The sequence below is a fragment of the Chlorocebus sabaeus genome, chromosome 16 (genome assembly GCF_047675955.1).
Source record: "Chlorocebus sabaeus isolate Y175 chromosome 16, mChlSab1.0.hap1, whole genome shotgun sequence".
Lineage (NCBI taxonomy): Eukaryota > Metazoa > Chordata > Mammalia > Primates > Cercopithecidae > Chlorocebus > Chlorocebus sabaeus.
The window spans coordinates 72,922,328-72,947,543 of NC_132919.1; the positions used below are offsets into that span (position 1 = coordinate 72,922,328).

The 25,216-nt window shown below is 47.1% G+C and overlaps 1 protein-coding gene across 1 annotated transcript in view; it reads left to right on the top strand.

Annotated features, from left to right (window-relative positions):
• The window catches only part of CWC25 (CWC25 spliceosome associated protein homolog), a 29,238-nt gene extending 4,694 nt beyond the window's left edge, over positions 1-24,544 (top strand). Inside the window, exons 2-10 of the mRNA XM_008012900.3 lie at positions 39-211; positions 9,657-9,893; positions 12,316-12,385; positions 14,508-14,635; positions 15,335-15,398; positions 17,361-17,566; positions 17,940-18,038; positions 22,112-22,273; positions 22,792-24,544. Coding sequence (XP_008011091.3) covers positions 39-211; positions 9,657-9,893; positions 12,316-12,385; positions 14,508-14,635; positions 15,335-15,398; positions 17,361-17,566; positions 17,940-18,038; positions 22,112-22,273; positions 22,792-22,906 — 1,254 coding nt within the window. The 3' untranslated portion in view covers positions 22,907-24,544. The remainder of the gene's footprint in view (positions 1-38; positions 212-9,656; positions 9,894-12,315; positions 12,386-14,507; positions 14,636-15,334; positions 15,399-17,360; positions 17,567-17,939; positions 18,039-22,111; positions 22,274-22,791) is intronic.
• Positions 24,545-25,216: the final 672 nt, after the last annotated feature.

Sequence of the window (25,216 nt, forward strand, 5' to 3'; positions counted from 1 at the left end):
CTGCGCCCGGCCTCTCACCTTCTTTTTATTTATCACAGAATCTGAAGAAGAGCTGGCACCCGCAGACCCTCCGGAATGTGGAGAAAGTGTGGAAGGCCGAGCAGAAGCATGAGGCTGAGCGGAAGAAGATTGAGGAGCTTCAGCGGGAGCTGCGAGAAGAGAGGGCCCGGGAAGAGATGCAGCGTTATGCCGAGGATGTTGGGGCCGTCAAGTAAGTGAGGAACTGGGGGTGTCCTGGTGTGTAGGGAATTGCAGAGCTGTCCTGAGATGCATCATCCAGTTGTTGTATAATAGCTGAGTGCTTAAGGGCGTGGGTTTTAAAGCCAGACTAACCTGGATTTTAAGGTTGGCTTTGCATGTACTAGCTGTGGAACTGTGATTAAATTTGAGAGACTTGGTTACTTCAGTAGGACCAGGGAGCGATAATACCCAACGCCTTCTTAAGGTTTGTTGGGAGTCAAATGAGGTAACACGTAAGGACTTGCTGTAAGCTGAGCTCACGGTAGATGGCTGATAACAGTGATGAGGGATGGTTGCTCTACCCTGCTGCTCAGTATGTGTTAAGGCCGCAGTCCTGCCTTTGTTAATGTAGTTCAGACTTGCTTGGGGGTGGCGGGACAGGGGGCAGGGAGTGAGGTCCCATGAGAGAAGGTGGATGGTATGCTTGTCAGTAAAAGCTGAGTGATTATGGCCAATCCCACTAGATTTTACCCTGCTTCAATTTCCTGTTGTATAATATAGGGTAGGAGTAGCAGATAATAACTACCCCATCCATCTCATAGAAGGAGATGGGAGTAAATATGTTAGAGAAAATAAAAAGCATACATTATGCAGTGTATTAAATCAGAATAAAATAAAATAACAGATAGACTAAAATTGAAGACCAGATGTGGTGGTTCATGCCCATGATCACTGCATTTTGGGAGGCTGAGAAATCACTTGAGCCCAGGAGTTTGAGACCAGTCTGGGTAATGTAGTGAGACTCCATCTCTGTTTAAAAATATATAGGCTGAAGCCGGGCGCGGTGGCTCACGCCTGTAATCCCAGCACTTTGGGAGGCCGAGGCGGGCGGATCACAAGGTTAGGAGATCGAGACCATGGTGAAACCCCGTCTCTACTAAAAATAGAAAAAATTAGCCGGGCGCAGTGGCGGGCGCCTGTAGTCCCAGCTCCTCGGGAGGCTGAGGCAGGAGAATGGCGTGAACCCGGGAGGCGGAGCTTGCAGTGAGCCGAGATTGCGCCACTGCACTCCAGCCTGGGCGACAGAGCGAGACTCCGTCTCAAAAAAAAAAAAAAAAAAAAAAAAATATATATATATATATATATATATAGGCTGGGTGTGGCAGCTTATGCCTATAATCCCAGCACTTTGGGAGACTGAGGCATGCTGATCACTTGAGGCCAGGAGTTCCAGACCAGTCTGTAGTAGGAACCCATCTCTACAAAAAAGTAGAAAAAAATTAGCCAGGTGCAGTGGCTCACACCTGTAATCCCAGCACTTTGGGAGGCCGAAGCGGGCAGATCACTTGAGGTCAGGAGTTTGAGACCAGCCTGACCACCAACATGGTGAAACCCTGTCTCTATTAAAATACAAAAATTAGCTGGGTGTGGTGGTGCACACCTGTAATCCCAGCTACTCAGGAGGCTGAGGCAGGAGAATTGCTTGAACCCAGGAGGCAAAAGTTTCAGTGAGCCGAGATCATGCTGCTGCACTCCAGCCTAGGCGATAGAGTGAGAGTGCATCTCAAAAAAAATGAACAAACAAAAAAAATACAAGCTGGGTGCAGTGGCTCACGCCTGTAATCCTAGCACTTTATCACCTGAGGTCAGGAGTTGGAGACTAGACTGGCCAACACGGTGAAACCCCATCTCTACTAAAAAAAAAAAATTACCTGGGTGTGGTAGCATGCATCTGTAGTTCTAGCTACTCAGGAAGCTAAGGCAAGAGAATCGCTGGAACCTGGAAGGTGTAGGTTGCAGGTTGCAGAGAGCTGAGATTGCGCCAGTGCACTCCAGCCTGATGACACAGCGAGACTCTGTCTCAAAAAAAAAAAAAAACAAACAAACCAAGAACAAACAAACAAACAAAACCCCAAAAATTAGCCAGGCATGGTGGCACATGCCTATAATCCCAGCTACTCGGGAGGCTGAGGCAGGAGAATCACTTGAACTCGGGAGTTGGAAGTTGCAGTGAGCTGAGATCACGCTACTGCACTCCAGCCTGGGTGACAGAGTAAGACTTTGTCTCAATAAAAAAATAAAAAAATAAAAAATAGAAAATAAAAGAAAGAGAGAGAGGAGGGAGGGAGGGAGGAAGGAAGGGAGGGAGGGAGGGAGGGAGGGAAGGAAGGAAGGAAGGAAGGAAAAAAAAGTTAGCTGGGCATGGTGGCATGTGCCTGTAGTCCCAGCTACTTGGGAGGCTGAAGTAGGAGGATTGCTTGAGCCCAGGAGTTCGAAGCTACAGTGAGCTATGATTTTGCCACTGACTTTGGCCTGGGTAACAGAGTGAGACTCTGCCTCTAAGTAAATAAATAAATAAGTAAAAATTGATTTTAGACTGAATACCCATTAGTCATATGCCGAAGTAAATAAATAAATAAGTAAAAATTGATTTTAGACTGAATACCCATTAGTCATATGCCGAGGTACTATCCAAAGGTAAAAATTGTTTTGAAATTTTTATTCACCAAAGCATTACACATCATGTGCTCAGTTTATCAGAAATTTGGGCTTTTGTGGAGTCTGATTAATGAGGTCAGAGTATAGATGCACAAGTGTAGAGAAAGGAGTCAGCAAATTGTTGCAGACTCATGCCTGCTTGTCTGTTGTGAATGGGGGAATGATTTTGTATGCTTTGTTTTGTTTTGTTTTGTTTTGCCCTACCACATGTCCTACAATATTGTAAAACACTAAGATCAGCATTTGGTTCCCTCCGCCCCACCTCTTTTTGGTCTTTACTGCTGATGTATTTAGATGACTTGAGTATTCATCTGTTTGTTTGTATAGTTCTTTACATGGTGTCATGCTTTTAATTTATCCTATAAAATGCCACTGAAAAACTCTTTACTATTTAACAGTTCATTTCTGTGGTTCAGATCATGTTTTCTCTTTGTAATGAATCTCTCTTAGAACAAAGAAGACCTTTAATAGACATATTATTAGGGCTCACCAAGTCACGCTTTGCAACAGTGTTTCTTTAGTATTTACTGATAATATTGGAAAATTGCATTTCCCAGACACCAGTCTATGCTGGTGTTTTCAACCCTTGCACTTTAGAAGGAGCTTGGAAGGGCCGGGAACGGTGTCTCACACCTGTAATCCCAGCACTTTGGGAGGCCGAGGTGGGCGGATCACCCGAAGTCGGGAGTTTGAGACCAGCCTTACCAACATGGTGAAACCCCGTCTCTACTAAAAAAAATACAGAATTAGCCCGGAGTGGTGGTGCACACCTGTAGTCCCAGCTACTCAGGAGGCTAAGGCAGGAGAATCGCTTGAACCCGGAAAGCAGAGTTTGCGGTGAGCTGAGATTGTACCATTGCACTCCGGTCTGGGCAATAAGAGCAAAACTCCATCACACACACACACCAAAAAAAAAAAGAAAAAAAAGAAAGTTAGATGGGAGCAAGTCCCACCCAAGCAAATTTCCTCTGAAGAGAAGGGAGTGTGGGAGGCAAAGGCATATATGTGTTTTATTTATTTATTTATTATTATTATTTTATTTTATTTATTTTGAGATGACGTCTTGCTTTGTCTCCCAAGCTAAAGTGCAGTGGCGCGCGATCTTGGCTCAGTGCAGCCTCTGCCTCTTGAGTTCAAGCGATTCTCCTGCCTCAGCCTCCCAAGTAGCTGGGATTACAGGCATGCACCACTATGCCTGGCTAATTTTTGTATTTTTAGTAGAGACAGGGTTTCACCATGTTGGTCAGGCTGGTCTCAAACTCCTGACCTCGTGATCCTCCTGCCTCGGCCTCCCAAAGTGCTGGGATTATAGGCGTGAGCCACTGCGCCTGGCCTTATTATTAATTAATTAATTTATTGAGACAGGGTCTTGGTCTGTCACCCTGGCTGGAGTGCAGTGGCACTATCACAGCTCACTACAGCCTTGACCTCCTGGGCTCAAGCTATCCTCCCACCTCAGCCTCACCTGGCCTTTTTTAGTTTTTTAAGACAGAGTGCAGCTGGGCATGGTGACTTATGCCTGTAATCCCAGCACTTGGGAGGCAAGGCCGGTGGATTGCTTGAGGTCAGGAGTTCAAGACCAGCTTGGCCAACATGGTGAAACCCTGTCTCTACTGAAAATACAAAAACTTAGCCAAGTGTGGTGGTGTTTGTCTGCAGTCCCAGCTACTTGGGAGGCTGAGGTGGGAGAATCTCTTGAACCCGGGACGTGGAGGTTGCAGTGAGCCAAGATTGTGCCACTGCACTCCAGCCTGGGTGACAGAGCAAGACTCCGTCTCAAAAAAAAAAAAGAAAGAAAGACAGGATCTGGCTCTGTCGCCCAGACTGGAGTACAGTTGTGTAATCTTGGCTCACTGCAACCTCCACCTCCTGGACTGAAGTCATCCTCCCACCTCAGCCTCCCAAGTAGCTGGGACTACAGGCACACACCACCATACCTGGCTAATTTTTGTATCTTTTGTAGAGACAGGGTTTTACCATGTTGTCAAGGCTAGTCTTGAACTCCTGAGCTCAAACCATCTCCCATCTTGGCTTCCCAAAGTGCTGGGATTATAGGCGTGAGCCACCATGTAGAGACAGGGTCTCACTATGTTGCCCAGACTGGTCTTGACCTCCTCAGCTCAAGTGATCCTCCTGCCTGGGCCTTCCAAAGTGCTGAGATTACAGACGTGAGCCACCACACCCAGCTAATATATGGGTGTTTTATTTGTTTGTTTGTTTGTTTTTTGAGATGGGGTCTCCCTCTGTCACCCAGGCTGGAGTCCAGTGGCACAATCTTGACTTACTGCAACCTCCGTCTCCCAGGTTCAAGTGATTCTTCTGCCTCAGGCTCCTGAGTAGCAGCTGGGATTACATCCGTGTGCCACCATGCCCAGCTAATTTTTTTTTTTTTTCTTTTTTTTTTTTTTTGAGACGGAGTCTCGCTCTGTCGCCCAGGCTGGAGTGCAGTGGTGTGATCTCGGCTCACTGCAAGCTCCGCCTCCTGGGTTCATGCCATTCTCCCGCCTCAGCCTCCCGAGTAGCTGGGACTACAGGCACCTGCCACCATGGCCGGCTAATTTTTTGTATTTTTAGTAGAGACTGGGTTTCACTGTGTTAGCCAGGATGATCTCGGTCTCCTGACCTCGTGATCTGCCCACCTCGGCTTCCCAAAGTGCTGGGATTACAGGCGTGAGCCGCCGAGCCCAGCCATGCCCGGCTAATTTTTGTATTTTTAGTAGAGACAGGGTTTCACCATATTGGCCAAGCTGGTCTTGAACTCCTGAGCTTGTGATCCGCCCACCTTGGCCTCCCAAAGTGCTGGGATTACATACGTGAGCTGCCATGCCCAGCCAATATACACATGTTTTAAAAGCTCCCTGGGTGATTCTTATGTTCAGCTTCAATTGAGAACTTGTTCTATATCCTTAATGACAGCAACAACAAAGATGCATAGATCATTTTGCTTTTAGAAGCTTTGCCTCCACTATGTCCTCATTTAAAAACTCTGTAATGATGAGAGATAGCAGTTACTAGCTCCACTTTATTTGTGTATGTATTTATTTTTATTTTTTATTTTTTTTTGAGACGGAGTCTCGCTCTGTCGCCCAGGCTGGAGTGCAGTGGCCGGATCTCAGCTCACTGCAAGCTCCGCCTCCCGGGTTTACGCCATTCTCCTGCCTCCACCTCCTGAGTAGCTGGGACTACAGGCGCCCGCCACCTCGCCTGGCTAGTTTTTTGTATTTTTTAGTAGAGACCGGGTTTCACCGTGTTAGCCAGGATGGTCTCGATCTCCTGACCTCATGATCCGCCCGTCTCGGCCTCCCAAAGTGCTGGGATTACAGGCTTGAGCCACCGCGCCCGGCCTGTATTTATTTTTTGAGATATTTATTTTTTGAGAGTTATACTCTGTCACCCAGGCTGGAGTGCAGTGATGTGATCATGGCTCACTGCACCCTTGACCCGAGCTCAAGGGATCCCCCACCTTAGCCTCCTGAGTAGCTGGGACTACCAGTGTGTACCACCACACCTGGCTAATTTTTTATTTTTTTGTAGAGATGAGGTCTTTTTATTTTGCCCAGGCTGGTCTCAATCTCCTGGACTCAAGTGATCCTCCTGCTTTGGCCTCTCAAACTGCTGAGATTATAGGTGTAGACATGAGCCACTGTACCCACCCTATTTTTTATTTCTTTTGAGATGGGGTCTTGCTTTGTTGCCCAGACTAGTGTGTAGTGGTACAATCATAGTTCAGTACAGGCTTAACCCTTGGGCTTAAGTGATCCTCCTGCCTCAGCCTCCAGAGTAGCTGGGACTACAGGCATTTTTTGTAGAGGTGGAGTCTTGCTATGTTGCCAACGCTATAGCTCCATTTTAGAGATGAGGATACAGAAGTGCACAGAAGAAACTAGCCCAGAGTTATCCAGAGGCCAAATCCTGTGGCTCTGGATCTCAGCTATGCGATGTGTTCTCTTATGAGAGGGTGTGAGTGGGCCTGATATTAGCTGAGTCCTTTTAAAACTAGATAGAGGCTAGGGGCAGTGGCTCACGCCTTTAATCCCAGCATTTTGGGAGGCTGAGGCTGGTGGATCACTTGAGGTCTGGAGTTTGAGACCAGCCTGGTCAACATGGCAAAACCCCATCTTTTTTTTTGTTTGTTTGTTTTTGTTTTTTTTTGAGACAGAGTCTCCCTCCGTCGCCCAGGCTGGAGTGCAGTGGCGCAATCTCGGCTCACTCCAAGCTCCGCCTCCCGGGTTCACGCCATTCTCCTGCCTCAGCCTCCTGAGTAGCTGGGACTACAGGCGCCCGCCACTGCACCCGGCTAATTTTTTTCTATTTTTTAGTAGAGATGGGGTTTCACCATGGTCTCGATCTCCTGACCTTGTGATCCGCCCGCCTCGGCCTCCCAAAGTGCTCGGATTACAGGCGTGAGCCACCGCGCCCGGCCAGCGAAACCCCATCTTTACTGAAAATAATGAAAATTATCGCTGGGTGCGGTGGCTCACACCTGTAATCCCAGCACTTTGGAAGGCTGAGGCGGGTGGATCACAAGGTCAGGAGTTTGAGACCAGCCTGACCAACATGGTGAAACCCTGTCTCTACTGAAAATACAAAAATTAGCCGGGCTTGGTGGTGCACAGCTGTAATCCCAGCTACTCAGGAGGCTGAGGCAGGAGAATTGCTTGAACCTGTGAGGTGGAGGTTGCAGTGAGCTGAGATCATGCCATTGCACTCCAGCCTGGGCTACAGAAAAAAAACAAACAAAAAAAGAGTAGATAGGGCCTGGCGTGGTGGCTCACACCTGTAATCCCAGCACTTTGGGAGGCCAAGACGGGCGGATCAGGAGGTCAGGAGATTGAGACCATCCTGGCTAACACAGTGAAACCCCGCCCCTACTAAAAAATACAAAAAATTAGCCGGGCGCGGTGGCTCACGCCTGTAATCCCAGCACTTTGGGAGGCCGAGACAGGCGAATCACGAGGTCGGGAGATCGAGACCATCCTGGCTAACATGGTGAAACCCCGTCTCTACTAAAAAATACAAAAAACTACCCGGGCGAGGTGGTGGGCGCCTGTAGTCCCAGCTGCTCGGGAGGCTGAGGCAGGAGAATGGCGTAAACCCGGGAGGTGGAGCTTGCAGTGAGCTGAGATCCGGCCACTGCACTCCAGCCTGGGTGACAGAGCGAGACTCGTCTCAAAAAAAATAAAAAAATAAAAAAATAAAAAAAGAACAAAAAAGTCATATTCAAAAAACATTTAATTTCAGGTTATAGATAATACTGTCGATGAAACTACTTTTCTACTTGCAGTGTGAATGTAGTGTTGGCTGCTTCCACGCATGCTCTTATGAATGTAGCCTGCCTTTACTGTCTGTGGTATGAGGGTTCCACTTTCTCACCACTTTTTCTCCCAGAACCCCAGGGAAATGTTTGTGTGGCATGATGCTGTGACTTAATTTGGCCCCTAGATGGCGAGACCAGGGTTTATTCACTTGTGAATCCCAGATAGTTACCTAATGATTCGTGTATTCAGTGTTTGGCTCTTTTGGCTTGAAAGTGTCACTTACTCAGTTACCTCTGATTTTTTCCCATCATCCCCTTGAATGTGTAGTGTTACCGCTGGTGTCTGAGTGCCCACGAGCACCAAGATGCACAATCAATGCAACTGCGTATGTGGTCACTGAAATTGTTCTTGATGGTAAGATGGTGGTGTAGAATGTGCTTGTTCATTGTTTTAGGTCATCTTGGAAATGAAAGCAAAATATAAAGACCTTGTAAAGGAGACTTGAGGAGCTCTGAGCCAAGATCCACGCCCCATGTTGAGGAACACTGGTTTTCCTTATAAATTGCTTTATGTGTGTGAATATTCTCTCTCCATTCACTCGTAAGCCTCATGAGGACAGTCACCATTTATTTATTTATTTGAGACAAGGTCTGGCTCTGTCACCCAGGCTGGAGTGCAGTGGCATCATCTTACTGCAACCTCTGCCTCCCAGGTTCAAGTGATTTTCCTGCCTCACCCTTACGAATAGATGGGATTACAGGCACCCACCACCATGCCTGGCTAATGTTTTGTATTTTTAGTAGAGACCGGGTTTTGTTATGTTGGCCAGGCTAGTGTCGAACTCCTGACCTCAAGTGATCCGCCAGCTTCAGCCTCCCAAAGTGGTGGGATTACAGGCATGAGCCACAGAACGTGACTCACACTATTTCTTTTTTTTTTTTTGAGATGAGATGGAGTCTTGCTCTGTAGCCCGGGCTGGACTGCAGTGGCCGGATCTCAGCTCACTGCAAGCTCCGCCTCCCGGGTTTACGCCATTCTCCTGCCTCAGCCTCTCAAGTAGCTGGGACTACAGGCGCCCGCCACCTCGCCCGGCTAGTTTTTTTTTGTATTTTTAGTAGAGACGGGGTTTCACCGTGTTCGCCAGGATGGTCTCGATCTCCTGACCTCGTGATCCGCCCGTCTCGGCCTCCCAAAGTGCTGGGATTACAGGCTTGAGCCACTGCGCCCGGCCTTTTTTTTTTTTTTTTTGAGATGGAGTCTCGCTCTGTCACGGATGCTGGAGTGCAATGGCGTGATCTCGGCTCACTGCAAGCTCCGCCTCCCAGATTCATGCCATTCTCCTGCCTCAGCCTCCTGAGTAGCCGGGACTACAAGGCACCCGCCACCACGCCTGGCTAATTTTTTTGTATTTTTTAGTAGAGACAGGGTTTCACTGTGTTAGCCAGGATGGTCTCGATCTCCTGACCTCGTAATCTGCCCGCCTCTGCCTCCCAAAGTGCTGGGATTACAGGCGTGAACCACTGCACCCGGCCCTCGACCCATACTATTTCTTGATGCTGGCCACTGCCAGGGTGCTGTGTTTATTGCATGGTAGGTGCCAGTAGAATGAATTCTCTGATCAGCTGTGGTTCTCCCTCCCCTGTGTTCAGGTTTTATGTGTAGGTTTGCAGAAGTCTGCTTTTTAAAGAAATTGTATTTCTTTTTCTTCCCTTGAACCAGGAAAAAAGAAGAAAAGTTGGACTGGATGTACCAGGGTCCTGGTGGAATGGTGAACCGTGATGAGTACCTGCTGGGGCGCCCCATTGACAAATATGTTTTTGAGAAGATGGAGGAGAAGGAGGCAGGCTGCTCTTCTGAAACAGGACTCCTCCCAGGCTCTATCTTTGCCCCATCAGGTGCCAATTCCCTTCTTGACATGGCCAGCAAGATCCGGGAGGACCCACTGTTCATCATCAGGTACTAATGGGGGGCTGGGAAGGGGATTTGTTGCAGATGCTTTGAGACCCTGCTAAGGCCACTGGTTCTCTTGCTTTACAGTTTTCCCTTCGCTTTTATCTGCCATATAAATGATTTGTTTCTATTTGGGCTTCCTGATGCTGGGAAGGAGGCTCTAGTAAGTGTGCCTGCCTGACCTAGGCCATATGCAAAGATACTGGCCAATGCACCAGCCCAGCTTTATTCATTTACCTTTGGCCCTTAAACAAAAATGGGAGTCAGAAACAAGGTGAAAAAGGTTGTCACCTTCTTAGAAGCTTGGGAATATGTGTAGTGCTGGCCAAGTGGGTGAACAGGCCTTCTTACCACATTTCTTTTTTCAGGTGGGGAGGGGAAGGGAAGAAGAACCCTTCAAAAAGAAACTTGCAAATCTTACTTGAAACCCTAGTATGTAATATTAGAGTTGCAGTTTGGGTGCTAAATGAAGATAGACTGTGCATATTATTAGTTATTTTAGTTTAGTTTGCATTTTAATTCCAGTATATAAGATTCAACGTTTAAATATGTTTATTTTTTATTTACAGTTTTTTTTCTTTTCTTCTCCTTATTTACCTCTATTTATTTTTTTTTGGAGACGGAGTCTCGCTCTGTTGCCCAGCCTGGAGTATAGTGGCGCGATCTCAGCTCACTGCAACCTCCACCTCCTGGGTTCAAGCAATTCTACCTGCCTCAGCCTCCCAAATAGTTGGGATTACAGGTGCCCACCACCAAGTCCGGCTAATTTTTGTATTTTTATTAGAAATGGGGTTTGGCCATGTTGGCCAGGCTGGTCTCCAACTCCTGACTTCAAGTCATCCGCCCACCTCGGCCTCCCTAAGTGCGGGATTACAGGCATGAGCCACCATGTCTGGCCTAGTTACAGTTTTTCTTTTGCAAATTCTTTTTAAAGTTATTTATATTAACCATACCCTGGAATAAAACAAATGAAAAAAGTTATTTATCAAAGATATTGTATAGGTTGCAAATATTTTGTCCCCTTTTTTTAGTGTCTTAGTTTATCGTGGTAAAATATACGTAACATAGAATGTCCCATTTTAACCATTTTCATATGTACAGCTCAGTGTATTAAATACATTCACAGTGTTGCTGGGCGCGGTGGCTTGTGCCTGTAATCCCAGCACTTTGGGAGGCCGAGGCGGGTGGATCACAAGGTCAGGAGATTGAGACCATCCTGGCTCACATGGTGAAACCCCGTCTCTACTAAAAATACAAAAAATTAGCCGGGCGTGGTGGCGGGCGCCTGTAGTCCCAGCTACTCGGGAGGCTGAGGCAGGAGAGTGTGAACCCGGGAGTCGGAGCTTGCAGTGAGCTGAGATTGCACCACTGCACTCCAGCCTGGGCAACAGAGCAAGACTCTGTCTCAAAATAAATAAATAAATACATTCACAGTGTTGGGCAGCCATCACCACAGCCTGTCTCCAGAACTCTTTCGCCATTCTGAACTGAAATTCTATACCTATCAAAAACAACTCACAGCTGGGTACAGTGGATCACACCTGTAATCCCAGCACTTAGCGAGGCTGAGATGGATGGATTTCTTGAGCCCAGGAAATTGAGATCAGCCTGAGCAACATGGTGAAACCCCATCTCTATAAGAAATACAAAAATTAGCTGGACATGGTGGCGGGTGCCTATAGTCCCAGCTACTTGGGAAGCTGACGTGGCAGTATCACTTGAGCCCAGGCGATCAAGGCTGCAGTGAGCCGTGATCATGCCAGTGTACTGCAGCCTGGACGACTGAGCATGACTCTTTTTTTTTTTTTTGAGACAATCTCTTATATTTGGGGGAGATTTTTGGCTTTGACACCATCATGTAGTTTTTTATTTTTATTTTTTGAGACAGGGTCTCACTCTGTCACCCAGACTGGAGTGCAATGGCACAATCTCAGCTCACTGCAACCTCTGCCTCCTGGGTTTAAGTTATTCTCCCACCTCAGCCTCCCGAGTAGCCAGGACTGTAGGTGTGTGCTACCACACCTGGCTAATTTTTGTGGGGTTTTTTTTGTTAGAGACGAGGTTTCACCATGTTGGCAAGGCTGATCTTGAACTTCTGACCTCAAGTGATCTGCCTGCCTCAGCCTCCCAGAGTGTTGGGATTACAGGCGTGAGATGAGCCACTGCACTGCACCCAGCCCCATCATCATGTAGATTTTTTTTTTTTTTTTTTTTTTTGAGACAAGAGTCTTGCTCTATCGCCCAGGCTGGAGTGCAATGGCACGATCTTGGCTCACTGCAATCTCCGCCTCCCAGGTTCAAGCGATTCTCCTCCCACAGTCTCCCAAGTAGCTGGGATTACAGGCGCGCACACCACCACACCCAGGTCATACTCCATAGAATTTGGAGAAAATAAATAGTCATGAATTTTATAATTATCTCTATTTAGGAAGAAGGAGGAGGAGAAAAAACGAGAGGTATTAAATAATCCAGTGAAAATGAAGAAAATCAAAGAATTGGTAAGTAGTGTATCAGATAAGCACCAAGAGCATCTTTTAGCCATATAACATGAGAACCTCTCTCCATTTACTCTCAACTTACGGGGGGAAAACAGAATGGCCTCTAAAACTTTTGTCTTTTGGAGACCATCTCGTGGCTATTTTATGTAATTTTTTCTTTTTTTGAGATGGAGTTTCAATCTTGTTGCCCAAGCTGGAGTGCAATGGTGCGATCTTGGCTCACCGCAACCTCCACCTCCTGGGTTCAAGTGATTCTCCTGCCTCAGCCTCCCTAGTAGCTGGGATTACAGACATGTGCCACCACGCCCGGCTTATTTTGTATTTTTAGTAGAGATGGGGTTTGTTCATATTGGTCAGGCTGGTTATTTTATGTAATCTTAATTTGTTAAGCTTAATTAAACTTGATTTTGGTTGAAAGTCTTTTGGGTGGGAGAATGCACCATGTGATGTCATTTTTCCAGAAAAAGAGTGTGGGCTAAGCGTGTGGAAAGCATTACCATTCGGTGTGTTCAGGAGGTCGGAGGATGCCCTTGGTCATGGTATAAAGCTTCCAGGGGCTGGGCGTGGGTGGATCACCCGAGGTCGGGAGTTCAAGACCAGCCTGACCAATATGGAGAAACCCAGTCTCTACTAAAAATACAAAATTAGCCGGGGTGGTGGCGCATGCCTGTAATCCCAGCTAAGGGGAGGTTAAGGCAGGAGAATCGCTTGAACCTAGGAGACGGAGGTTGCAGTGAGCCAAGATCGTGCCATTGCACTCCAGCCTGGGCAACAAGAGCGAAACTCTGTCTCAAAAAAAAAAAAAAGGCTTCTAGGGCCCACTTATTCACATGACATATTATGTAATTGTGTCTTGGATCAGTTGGTAAGGAAAATTAAAGCTTGACCTTGCAGTTCCTGACTGCTTTCAATGGAATGGGAATTCCTTTGACACAGAATGGAAACTCCTAGGCAGTGGTTTTGGTGACTGTTTAAAAACACAAATTCTTAGTCTCACCTACCAGATACCAGTTCAGTAGTTGGGGTTGTTAGTGCACAGCCTGGGTTAAGACCCTTCCCCTGGTGTGTTGACATGGAACCCCCATAATGTCCTGGACTTCTGTAGACCCAGAGGCATGGAGTCAGGCAGTTTGTGCATGAGCCACGCCCCTCAAAGGAGACTGACTGGGGTCTCAGTAATCTTTTTTTTTTTTTTTTGGAGGTGGAGTCTCACTCTGTTGCCCAGGCTGGAGTGCAGTGGCGTGATCTCAGCTGACTGCAAGCTCCGCCTCCTGGGTTCATACCATTCTCCTGCCTCAGCCCCCCAAGTAGCTGGGACTACAGGTGCCTGCCACCACGCCCAGCTAATTTTTTGTGTTTTTAGTAGTGATGGTGTTTTACTGTGTTAGCCAGGATGGTCTCAATCTCCTGACCTCGTGATCTGCCCAGCTCGGCCTCCCAAAGTGCTGGAATTACAGGTGTGAGCCACCGTGCCTGGGCCTTCGTTTTTTTTTTTTCTTTTAATGAGATGGAGTCTCACTCTGTTGCCCAGGCTGCTAGAGTGCAGCAGTGCAATCTCGGCTTACTGCAACCTCTGCCTCCTGGGTTCAAGCAATTCTTCTGCCTCAGCTTCCCGAGTAACTGGGACTACAAGCACACATCACCACACCCTGCTAATTTTTGTATTTTTAGTAGAGATGGGGTTTCACCATATTGGCCAGGCAGATCTTGAACTTCTGACCTTGTGATCCTCCCGCTTCAGCCTCCCAAAGTACTGGGATTACAGGAGTGAGCCACCATGCCCAGCCAGTAATCTTTTTTTTTTTTTTGAGACACAGTTTCACTCTGTCGCCCAGGCTGGAGTGCAGTGGCACAATCTCGGCCCACTACAACCTCTGCCTCCCGGTTCAGGTGATTCTTGTACGTCAGCCTCCCAAGTAGCTGCCATTACAGGTGCCCAACACCACACCCAGCTAATTTTTGTATTTTTAGTAGAGACGGGGTTTTGCCATATTGGCAAGGCTGGTCTCGAACTCCGAATCTCAAGTGATGATCTGCTCGACTCGGCCTCCCAAAGTGCTGGAATTATAGGTACTGGCTGGTCTCAGTAATCTTGTGTGTTTGTGTTCTCGGCATTTTCCAGTTGCAAATGAGTCTGGAAAAAAAGGAGAAGAAGAAGAAGAAGGAGAAGAAAAAGAAGCACAAGAAACATAAGCACAGAAGCTCGAGTAGTGATCGTTCCAGCAGTGAGGATGAGCACAGTGCAGGGAGGTGAGCACGTGGCGACTGGCCTCCCTTCTCGTTGATTCACTTGCTCATTCACTCATTCATTCCACAGACATGAACACCTGCCCTGTGCTGGGAGCTGCCAGGTACTGGGCATTCAGTGATGAATACTTGAACATGGGCCCTGTGCCCACAGAGCTTGCCATCTAATGCTAGAGTTCCTTGGAGATGCTAAATGTGAGTGGGTATCTCGGCCATGCTGCTGGAGAGAGACCCTAAATGGAGCTGACTTTAGCCTAGTAGGTCTTAGGTAGGTCAGACATCCTGGGGGTGACTGTTTCATCTCAGTTTAGGATTCCTTCAAGACTGAAGTGGGCTTTATATAGGCTTTTTTTAATGGACGGTGGCCCATGTGGTCCCATTCTGCGTGTCTTCCCGTGGGAGCAGTCAGCTCCGCCGCTGCTGAGTCACTGTTCATCCCCGGAATAGCAGCATGAAGTGAGAGGAGAATGTGTTCAGGCGTTGGGGCTTAGAAGCGAGGCCCACAGTTTTTCACAGGAAAATTTGACTGTGCTGATGCATCTTTCGGCATAGACAATTCAAATAGAGAAACGTACTGCCAGGTAACAGCTGGGAGGTGGAAAGGTCACATTGGAAGCAAGAAGCATCGTTCAGCATAAGATACTTAAATTGGACCTATATGTATTTTCTTTTTCAATGACTGTGTGTATTTTAATCTCTTAGATCTCAGAAGAGGATGGCAAATTCCTCCCCTGTTTTGTCCAAAGTCCCTGGATATGGCTTACAGGTAGGGATGTGGGCTCCTTGAAAGGAGTGACTATAGGACTGTGGGATATGCCACTTGGACAATGTGGATAGCAGGGAGGTGGGCAGTGAAGCCTGGGCTGCTGGGAAACAGGTCCCTTCTTATCCCTGAGCATCTTCTTGTGGCTGACGACCCTCTGAGCAGAGAGACTAAACCACCAATGGGGCATTGAGGCATTCTACCCATCCCTCTACAAATAATTTACATGAAATGCACATATTTTAAGTGTATAGGTGGTTTTTTTTTTCTTTAGACAGAATCTCTCTTGTCACTCAGGCTGGAGTACAGTGGCGTGATCTCAGCTCACTGCAACCTCTGCCTCCTGGGTTCAAGCTATTCTCCTGCCTTAGCCTCCCGAGTAGCTGGGATTACAGACGCCCACCACCATGCCCAGCTAATTTTTGTATTTTTAGTAGAGTCAGGGTTTTGCGTGTTGGCCAGGATGGTCTTGAACTCCTGACCTCAGGTGATCCCCCCGCCTTGGTCTCCCAAAGTGCTGGGATTACAGGCGTGAGCCAGTGTGCCTCGCCTAAGTGTATAGGTTGATGATTTTTGACAAACATAAATCGGCTGTTTTTTTTTTTTTTTGAGTAGCAGCGCATCATTATTTTGCCCAGGCTGGTCTCAAACTCCTGAGCTTAAGCAATCTTCTGAGTAGCTGGAAGGGCAAGCTCAAGGCACCTGACTTGCCTTCTGTATTTCTGTATTTTTGGTTTTTTTTTGAGATGGAGTTTCACTCTTCTTGCCCAGGCTAGAGTGTGATGGCACGATCTCAACTCACTGCAACCTGGACCTCCTGGGTTCAAGCGATTTTCCTGCCTCAGCCTCCCAAGTCACTGGGATTACAGGCATGCGCCACCACACCCAGCTGATTTTGTATTTTTAGTAGAGACGGGGTTTCTCCATGTCGCCCAGGCTGGAGTGCAGTGGCACAATCTCAGCTTATTGCAACATCTGCCTCCCGGGTTCAAGCTATTGTCCTGAGTAGCTGGGATTACAGGTGCCCGCCACCATGCCTGGCCAATTTTTGTATTTTTAGTAGAGACGGGGTTTCTCCATGTTGGTCAGGCTGGTCTCGACCTCCTGGCTTCAAGCTATCTGCCCGCCTCAGCCTCCCAAAGTTCTGGGATCACAGGCATGAGCCACTGTGCCTGGCCTCGTATTTCTGTATTTTTAACCTTAGGTCCTGTCCTCCATGCTTCTGCGTCTTGCTCTTCCTTAACCTATAGTGAAGACCCAAGTCAGGTATATTCTTTTCGTTTTTTTTTTTTTGAGAGGGAGTCTTGCTCTGTCGCCCAGGCTGGACCTACCATACCCAACTAATTTTTAAATATTTTGTAGAGACAGGGTCTCACTAGTTGCTCTGAGTGGTGTCAAACTCTTGATCTCAGGCAGTCCTCCTGCCTCCATCTCCCAAAGTGTTGGGATTAAAGGTGTGAACGACTGCACCTGGCTGACTGAAGGAGATTCTTTTAGGGGATTCTGCAGATAACTAAGTTTATACAGTTCTCTGTGATAATTCTATGTGATGATATTGGTGTGCCCAGTGAGCTCCTTATGTAACATCTCCTGTTTCACTGCCTTTTCTTTTTTCCTTTTGAGACGGAGTCTTGCTCTGTCGCCCAGGCTGGAGTGCAGTGGCGTGATCTCGACTCACTGCAACCTATGCCTCCCAGGTTTAAGCAATTCTCTTGCCTCAGCCTCCCGAGTAGCTGGGATTACAGGTGCCCACAACCAGGCCCGGGTAATTTTTGTATTTTTAGTAGAGATGGGGTTTCATCATGTTGGCCAGGCTGGTCTCAAACTCCTGACCTCAGGTGATCCACCTGCCTAGGCCTCCCAAAGTGCTGGGATTACAGATGTGAGCCACCGTGCCTGGCTGCATTTTCTCCTGAATCGCTGGATTTTCCATGTGAATAATTTCTCTTTTCCTTAATGATGTAGGTCAGGAACTCTGACCGTAACCAGGGTCTTCAGCGTCCTCTGACAGCCGAGCAAAAGAGAGGGCATGGGATGAAGAACCATTCCAGATCCAGAAGCTCCTCCTACTCACCCCCCAGACATGCCAGCAAGAAGAGCACCAGGGAAGCAGGGTCCCGGGACAGGAGGTCCCCGGGCAGAAGGTCATGGTCCCCAAGGCCCAGCAAACCGTGAGTGTGGGATTCACTGGAAAATAACCTGTGACTGTGGGGGCATGGTCCCTGCAGGCATTTGCTTTTGCTTTTGGAGATGTCCATCCATCGACTTTCCCAAATGTCTTTGCTTTGGTATTTCCTTTACATCATTTTTTTTCCACCTCTATGTAAAGCTCAGGCATCCAAAGCTACATATCTGTAGGTGTATACTGTGCTTTGGGAGCTCTGGGGTGAGTCTGACATCAAACCCTATACCTTTATTTTTCTCATACTTGTGCCCTCTGCTTAGATTATACCTCTAAGACCATTAGCTCATCTTGCATTGTTTGAGAGATTCGATGTAAGCCCCTGGATTAAAAAGGCTTTTTCCTCTCTGTGTCTGTTACAGGCACAACTCTAAGGTGAACAGGAGAGAAACAGGCCAAACTAGGAGCCCATCACCTAAAAAGGAGGTCTACCAAAGGCGACATGCTCCCGGATATACCAGGTGAGTCAGGAGCCTAGTTGATTAACTTCACATTCTGCAGGCCTGAATCTAGAAGGGGCCCAAACCAGGGCAAATGGATAATCCATCATTACCTTTTCGACAAACCAACTTTTATTTATTTTGTCAGCCTGTAAGGGTCTGCGACCCCTACCTCTAGCCATGTGAGGCACATTGAAAGGGCAAGGTAAGGCTGGGCGTGGTGGCTCATGCTTGTAATCCCAGCAGTTTGGGAGGCTGAGGTGGGTGGATCACCTGAGGTCAGGAGTTCGAGATCATCCTGACCAACATGGTGAAACCCCGTCTCTACTAAAAATATAAAATTAGTTGGTCATGGTGGCGCATGCCTGTAATCCCAGCTATTTGGGAGGCTGAGACAGGAGAATTGCTTAAACCCAGGTATCGGAGGTTACAGCAAGTCGAGATCGCACCACTGCACACCAGCCCAGGCGACAGTGCGAGACTTCGTCTCCAAAAAAAAGAAAATAAAAAAAAATCTCTTAACAAAAACCAAGCCAGACACAGTGGTCCATGCTTGTAATCCCAGCGCTTTGGGAGGCTAAGGCAAGGAGGATCATTTAAGGTCAAGGGATTAAGGTTGCAGTGAGCTATGATCAAGCCACTGCAGTTTTGCATGGGCGACAGAGCAAGACCCTATCTCTTAAAATTACCAAAAAAAACCCCTCAGTTATTCTTACTGGGTGTGGTGGCTCATACCTGTAATCCCAGCAGTTTGAGAGGCCAAGGCAGGAGGATCACTTGAGGCCAGGAGTTCCAGACCAGTCTGAGGACATAATAAGACACTATCTCTACAAAAAATTATTTTAAAAACATTTAAAAAAACAAAAGCTAGTAGTTCTTTGCTCTGCCTGACCCCACTTTCAGTCATGCTACCCAAAGGCAACTACTTTCAGCTTTTTCAGTAGTTTCTTTTCATACTATGTATTCCTAAAAATACAAATATGTTGCTGCCTCTTCATCCATCAATTTTAGATACTAGATATTTTCTTTTTTCTTTCTTCTTTTTTTTTTGAGACAGCATCTCGCTCTGTCTCCCAGGCTGGAATGCAGTGCCACAATCTTGGCTCACTACAACTTCTGCCTCCTGGGTTCAAGTGATTCTTCCCAGCCTCCCTAGTAGCTGGGACTACAGGCACACGATGCTATGCCCAGCTATTTTTTTGGTTTTTCTTTTGAGATGGAGTTTCACTCTTGTTGCTGAGGCTGGAGTGCAATGACCGAATCTCGGCTCACCACATCCTCTGCCTCCTGGGCCCAAGTGATTCTCCCGCCTCAGCCTCCCAAGTAGCTGGGATTACAGCATGCGCCACCACGCCCAGCTAAGTTTTGTATTTTTAGTAGAGATGGGCTTTCTCCATGTTGGTCAGGCTGATCTCGAACTCCCAACCTCAGGTGATCTGTCTGCCTTGGCCTCCCAGAGTGCCACCACGCCCAGCCTTTTTTTTGAGATGGAGTCTCGCTCTATTGCCCAGGCTGCAGTGCAGTGGCATGATCTTGGCTCACTGCAACCTCTGCCTCCTGGGTTCCAGCAAGTCTCCTGCCTCAGCTTCTTGAGTAGCTGGGACTACAGGCACATGCCACCATGCCCAGCTGATTTTTGTATTTTTTAGTAGAGACGAGGTTTCACCATATTGGTCAGGCTGGTCTTGAACTCTTGACATCAGGTGATCTGCCCGCTGCGGCCTCCCGAAGTGTTGAGATTACAGGCATGAGCCACAGCACCTGACCCTAATTTTTGTATTTTTAGTTTATATGGGATTTCAATGTGTTGCTCAGGCTGGTCTCGAACTCCTGAGCTCAGGCAATCCACCTGCCTTGGCCTCCCAAAGTGTTAGGATTACAGGTGTGAGCCACCGCACCCGGCCAGATCTTAGATATATTCTTACCGTTTTATTTTTTTATTTTATTTTATTTTTTTGAGACGGAGCGTCGCCCTGTTGCCCAGGCTGGAGTGCAGTGGTGCGATCTTGGCTCACTGCAAGCTCCACCTCCCAGGTTCACGCCATTCTCCTGCCCCAGCCTCCTGAGTAGCTGGGACTACAGGTGCCCACCACCACGCCCAGCTAATTTTTTGTATTTTTAGTAGAGACAGGGGTTTCACTGTCTTAGCCAGGATGGTCTTGATCTCCTGACCTCACGATCTGCCTGCCTTGGCCTCCCAAAGTGCTAGGATTACAGACGTGAGCCAACGTGCCCAGCCCAGGTATTTTCTTACTGGTATAGTAAATAATCTCTTATGGTAAATGAGCTTTCATACACTCCTAGTCCCATGTTTCTTCTATCCCTATCTTTTCAGTATGGTTATATCAGAATTTTTGGTTCAATTAGTATGTGGATTCATACTTGTATGATATATAAATATTGTTTACTGATACTTTTCATTCCTAAGCCAAGCAGAATATAGAGGTTACATTTCCTTTCTTGTATGATGTGTGTATTTTTTCCTAGTGTCAGTATTTGCTTCCTACAATCTAAACCATGTCTTTGAGTTATAGGAAATTTTCTTGTATTATTTCTTTGATAACTTCTTTATTCTCCCTACAAAGTCTCACTGTGTTGCCTAGGTTGGAGTGCATTGGGGCGATCATGGCTCACTGCAGCCTCAAACTCCTGGGTTCAACTGATCCCCCTACCTCAGCCTTCCAATTAGTTGGGGGTACAAGGGTATGCCACCATGCCCAGCTAATTAAAAAAAATTTTTTTTTTTTTTTTTTTAGCAGAGATGGGAGGTCTCACTTTGTTACCTAGGCTGGTCTCAAACTCTTGGACTCAAGCAATCCTCCTGCCTAAGCCTCCCAAAGTGCTGGGATTACGGGCTAGAGCCACTATGCCTGGCAGTCGTTTTCGTTTTTTTTTAAAGTCTCCTACTCTCATTTGAATGCTCTAATATCTTTCATTTATTATCTCTGAAGCAGATTTATTTATTTATTATTTATTTATTTTTTTGAGATGGAGTCTCACTCTGTCGCCCAGGCTGGAGTGCAGTGGCGCAATCTCGGCTCACTGCAACCTCCGCCTCCTGGTTCACGCCATTCTGCCTCAGCCTCCCCAGTAGCTGGGACTATAGGCGCTCGCCACTATGCTCAGCTAATTTTTTGTATTCTTTAGTAGAGACAGGGTGTCACTGTGTTAGCCAGGATGGTCTCGATCTCCTGACCTCATAATCCACCCGCTTCGGCCTCCCAAAGTGCTGGGATTACAGGCGTGAGTCACCGCGCCCGGCCTCTGAAGCAGATTTTTAATAGTAAATTGTTTTTTGTTTGGAGGGGTTTTTTTTTTTTTTTTTGAGACAAGAGTCTCGCTCTGTCGCCCAGGCTGGAGTGCAGTGGTGCGATCTTGGCTCACTGCAACCTCTGCCTCCAAGGTTCGAGTGATTCTCCTGCCTCAGCCTCCCAAGTAGCTGGGATTACAGGTACACACCACCACACCTGGCTTATTTTTGTAATTTTAGTAGAAACAGGGTTTCCCCACATTGGCCAGGCTGGTCTCGAACTCCTGACATCAGGTGATCTGCCTGCCTCGGCCTCCCAAAGTGCTGGGATTACAGGCGTGAGCCTCTAGGCCTGGCCCTATTTATTATTTTCTGAGGCTAAGTTATTCCTTCAACTTCTGGCTTCTAGCTTAGTCCTAAAGTAGTGTATTCACGGGCTGTGTCATGAATTTCTAGTCTCCAGTGGGTAGTTAGATGGTAGATGTTAACAGTTACATGGATAACCTAGACTTCTGTTCTTTGATAAATTGTTGAGCAAACCATTGGGATATAATTGCTACAGTTTAGGTTCCTGATGAGTTCCCAATTTATTTCATATTTCATATTTCATAATAATCACTCTAGAGATTACTGAGTGAGATTATGGAATACTTTACTAAAAGCCTTTGAAATTTGGATGAAACCTCCTGACCAGGATGTTAGAAGGAAACTCAGGCTGGCCTTGCACTTGGAGAGAGCAGTGAACTGGAGAGCTTGGGGTGCTACCTGGCTTCTGTACTTCTTGTGCTACTTCTGTTTTTTTTTGCTGGGAAAGACCTGATTGGATGGTTTCTGTGCTCAACAGAAAACTCTCCGCAGAGGAATTAGAGCGAAAACGGCAAGAGATGATGGAAAACGCCAAATGGCGGGAGGAGGAGAGACTTAACGTTCTCAAGAGGCACGCTAAAGATGAGGAACGGGAGCAGAGGCTAGAGAAGCTGGACTCCCGGGATGGGAAGTTCATCCAGTGAGTGCATCTTCTTCCTGCCGGGGGCTTTCATGGGGAAGGTCTTAAGATGGCAGGCTGGCAGGTGGTTCACGTTCCAGTGTTTCTGTGTTTGCACATGGAGCCCAGCCTTGTGCAACGAGGCTGCTCGTTACAGGCATTGTAACCTTGGCTGCTACTCCTCGTTTCTGACCACACAGTGGGATGTTTTTCATTTGAGGGGAGGAAAAGTGAATTTGGTATTTTCTAAATCATTGAAATTCCTTGACCTTCCTTTTAAATAAGAATTCATGGCCCAGGAAGCCTTTTTCCAATGAGGCTTTGACTTATTTTCCAAAATAGATACATTTTCCCTCATGGACACTGGTTTAAAAACATTTCGTTCCAGGTGGAGTCACTCAAGTTATCTATGGGGGCTTAAAAGAGTTTGTGTTTTTACAGCTGCTCTATGGCTAACAACCCATTTCCTCTGAAACTGCCAGAATAGTTGACCGATTGAAAATGTTTTTGACTTCCATTTGCCTGTCTTCTCTTTCTAGCCGCATGAAGCTGGAGAGTGCATCTACTTCCTCCCTGGAGGATCGGGTGAAGCGGAATATCTACTCTCTACAGAGAACTTCGCTAGCTCTGGAGAAGAACTTTATGAAAAGATGAAAACTGTCCCCTCTCTTATTGATTTTCCTGCATTTTCCAGGGAAGCTGCTGACCCCTTAATTCTCTTTATAAGAGTTCGAATGACTTCTTTCACAGATATCAAACCACAACTGTTCAAAGTGACCCTGCTCCATCGAGTCCTGGAACAGCTCACTTCCTTTGTGAGCTAGTGTAACTTGCTTTGTGGGACACTCAGTAACTTTGGGTTTTGACTCTTTAATGGGTGGGCACTGGACCATCTTGGTGGGAGTGCTTGTGTCGCTCTGGAAGGCTGTTCCCTGGGGTTGTGATGTTTATCATGCCGCTTCCTTCTTACCTGTGCCAACAGACCTATTTCACTGCCTCAGTGTACACCAGACCCTTCAGAAACCTCTCTGAGACAAATTCATGTTTACTTGATTCAGAAGATAGTGTTGCCGGGCGTGGTGGCTCATGCCTGTAATCCCAGCACTTTGGGAGGCCAAGGCAGGTGGATCATGAGGTCAGGAGATTGAGACCATCCTGGCTAACATGGTGAAAACCCATCTCTACTAAAAATACAAAAAACTAGCCAGACATGGTGGTGGACGCCTGTAGTACCAGCTACTCGGGAGGCTGAGGCAGGAGAATGGTGTGAACCCGGGAGGCGGAGCTTGCAGTGAGCCAAGATCGCACCACTGCACTCCAGCCTGGGCAAAAGAGCGAGACTTCGTCTCAAAAAAAATAAAAAATTTTAAAAAAAAAGAAGATAATGTGACAGAATGATGTCAGGTTAGGTCAAAGCCAAGGGAGTGACAGAATCTGGAAAATCAAACAATACAAACAGCCCTAAATGAACTGTTAACTATTTGATCTTTGGATGTAAAAGTGTAATGTGTATATGTACAAATGTGTAATTCTTACATGCTTTTAAAAAAGGTTAGCTTTGTGAAAATACCTTGTTTGGTCAGTGACTTTACTGGGTAATAGAACCACATTGAACCTTGATGGCAAGGAATAAAATAAGGCAGGCCAGCTCGTTTTTCTCTGAATCTGGCTGATTTAGGAGGAGCCTGGGTTTATCGACAGGATCTGGAGTATCTATTCTTTTCCACTGCTTGCAGTCTCCAATGTAGGCAGTGTAAAGGTATAGTAAAATGATTTTAGGAGTCAGAACCAAATTGCCAATATGCTCCATGGCTCCTAAAGGAAAATAAAATGGAAGCTTTTTATTTCACGGCTTTATTTCTTACTGTGTAAGAAATGAAGATTACAATTACAGATTTTCAGGAGTTGTTTGCTAGTCTCTTTCAGTCAGGTACTAAAAAAACAAACAAAAAAAAACCCTCAAGGGGCCACTCTTCTATCTTTACTCCTTTTCCCTTCTCTATTCTTTCACCAGAAGCCCTCATTTGACCAATGAACTCCTAGGCCCTCTTGACCCGCACATTAGCAGGGCGATTTCCTTGTTCTGCTAATTCCTAATTCTGCTTAAAATGTATTTGGATTTCTGTTTTTGAACACTTACGATGCCAGGCACTGTAATGCTTGAAACCCGATCTTTCCCTAGAGAATGTAACATAAGTTTTTTCATTTAATCACTTCATCATGCTTCCTTATGCCGGGGTTAATTATGTTTATTTTATTAATTGGTAATAAAGGCCACATTTATTTTTGTAACTGTTTAAAGAGCGACCACCTGTGGAGTACCGAATTTACGAATTTCCATACAGAAAGAACAACGTTGACCTGTGATTTGTGTCAAATATATGGAGATCCATCATCTGAGAATTATGTAACAAAGCGTGGGGCAGTTTACTCAAAGATTTTACGAAATGAGCCAGAGTAAGACGATTAGTGGGACAGGTGTCTGAAGGTGCTGGCGGCCTCTGAGCTCTGACCCTTTGCGGGGAGACCAGGCAGCAGGTGGGTGGGCGCGGGGCCCATTCATAAAAACCAATGTTCCCGGCCTGCTTCTCATTGGCCCTGGGGGAAAGGGGCGTGCCCCGCGGGTGGAGCGCGCCCAGGACCCAGCGGAGTGGGTAGATCCACGCTTGGGTGGAGCGAGGGGGCGTTCCTTGGCTTTCCAGGCTGGACTTCCTCTTCCCCTGGCTGCGTCCCTCCTCTCCCCCGGGGTGGGCATGGTATGTCCCGCCCTCCTCGCATTCCCGCCCCTCCTTCCCTTCCGGAGCGGTGGCGTCGCCGCCATCTTGGCATTCGGGTTGAGGGAAAGAGCCAAACCCTGGCGTTGGGGGCCCCAGGCGGGGAGCCCCTCCCGCGATCCACAACTACGCCTGCCCAGCCCTCCTCCTCTTCCCGCTCCGGTGCGGGGCCCCGAGGCATTCGGAGGCC